The 1117-nt window shown below is 35.5% G+C and overlaps 1 protein-coding gene across 1 annotated transcript; it reads left to right on the plus strand.

The window, feature by feature from the left end:
- The first annotated feature begins 309 nt into the window (after positions 1 to 309).
- On the plus strand, positions 310 to 892 carry LOC114398796 (protein qua-1-like). The gene is made up of 2 exons (XM_028360939.1): positions 310 to 650; positions 727 to 892. Exons 1-2 carry the CDS (start codon positions 310 to 312, stop codon positions 890 to 892), a joined length of 507 nt encoding a protein of 168 aa, XP_028216740.1.
- Positions 893 to 1117: the final 225 nt, after the last annotated feature.

A 1117-nucleotide genomic window follows, 5' to 3' on the forward strand; every position in this document is an offset into this window, starting at 1 on the left:
ATGCTTATGAGAGATTAGAGTAGATGTATAAAAATTTTAGCCTTAATTAAGGATCGTTTTACTTTTGAGTTTCAAAAATTTTAAAAATAACAATCAGTTTTAGTTTTAAAAAAATTTCAATCTAATTTTTTAAATATGATTAATTTTTAAATAAACTCATTTGAGAGTTTTATATCGTATTAAATTTAGTTTAAAAGTATTTTTGTATGATGATAACGACAATGATGATAATAGTGATGTCCACAGCAACGACGAGGCAGTAGGAATACTAATGATGATGAAGATGTCGATGGTTGTAATAGTGATAACATGGTGGAGGTAGCAGTGTTGTTGTTGGTAGCTAGTGACGGTGGTGGTGATAGTGACAATAGTGGAATGGTGGTGGTAGCCAGTGGCAGTGGTAGTGATAGTAACAGTAATGGGGTGGTGATGGTAGCAACGTTGGTGCTGACAGCAAGTGGTGATGACATTGGTGGTGGTTGTGGTGTTGGTGACAATGACGAAGGTGGTATTGGTAGTAGTGACAATGACAGTGACAATAACATTGATGATGGTGGTGGTGGTGATAGCAATGCCGATGGTAATGGTAATGTCAATGGCGACGATGATGACATTGATGGTGGTAGTAGTGTTAGTGATGGCATCAAGTGGTAATGATGGTGGTGGAGGTTGCGACGATGTTGGTGACAGTGATAGGGACAATGACAATGGTGATGGTGATGATAGTGACATTGATGATAGTGATGGTAGCAATGGTGATGGTGATGGTGATGTCATTGACAATAGTGGTAGTAGCAATGCCGATAGTCAAGATGGTGCTATTGGTGGTGCAGTGGTGATGGTGGTGGCAGCCAATTATGATTATGATAATGGTAGTAGGGTGGTGGTGTGATAATGACAATGATGATAATGATATTGGTGGCAGGAACATGACAATAGTAATAGTAATGATAATAGTGGTGGTAGTAGTGGTGATGACAACAAAAAATATGATCATCAAATGTCAAAAATGTGTTTTTTTAAAACTAAAAATCAAATTCATAAAACATTTTTTTATTTTGAAAATAAATGTAAAAATGTTTTAAAAATTATTTAAAAATCATTCAAGTTTCATTTT

This window comes from Glycine soja, chromosome 19, assembly GCF_004193775.1.
Source record: "Glycine soja cultivar W05 chromosome 19, ASM419377v2, whole genome shotgun sequence".
NCBI lineage: Eukaryota > Viridiplantae > Streptophyta > Magnoliopsida > Fabales > Fabaceae > Glycine > Glycine soja.

What these genes read in the sequence shown, in the direction of transcription:
- LOC114398796 (XM_028360939.1), top strand. Translation starts at nt 310, where the DNA reads ATGGTGGAGGTAGCAGTGTTGTTGTTGGTAGCTAGTGACGGTGGTGGT. An exon ending in GTTAGTGATGGCATCAAGTG is followed by an intron (nt 651 to 726) that starts GTAATGATGGTG and finishes TGGTGATGATAG; the next exon opens with TGACATTGATGATAGTGATG.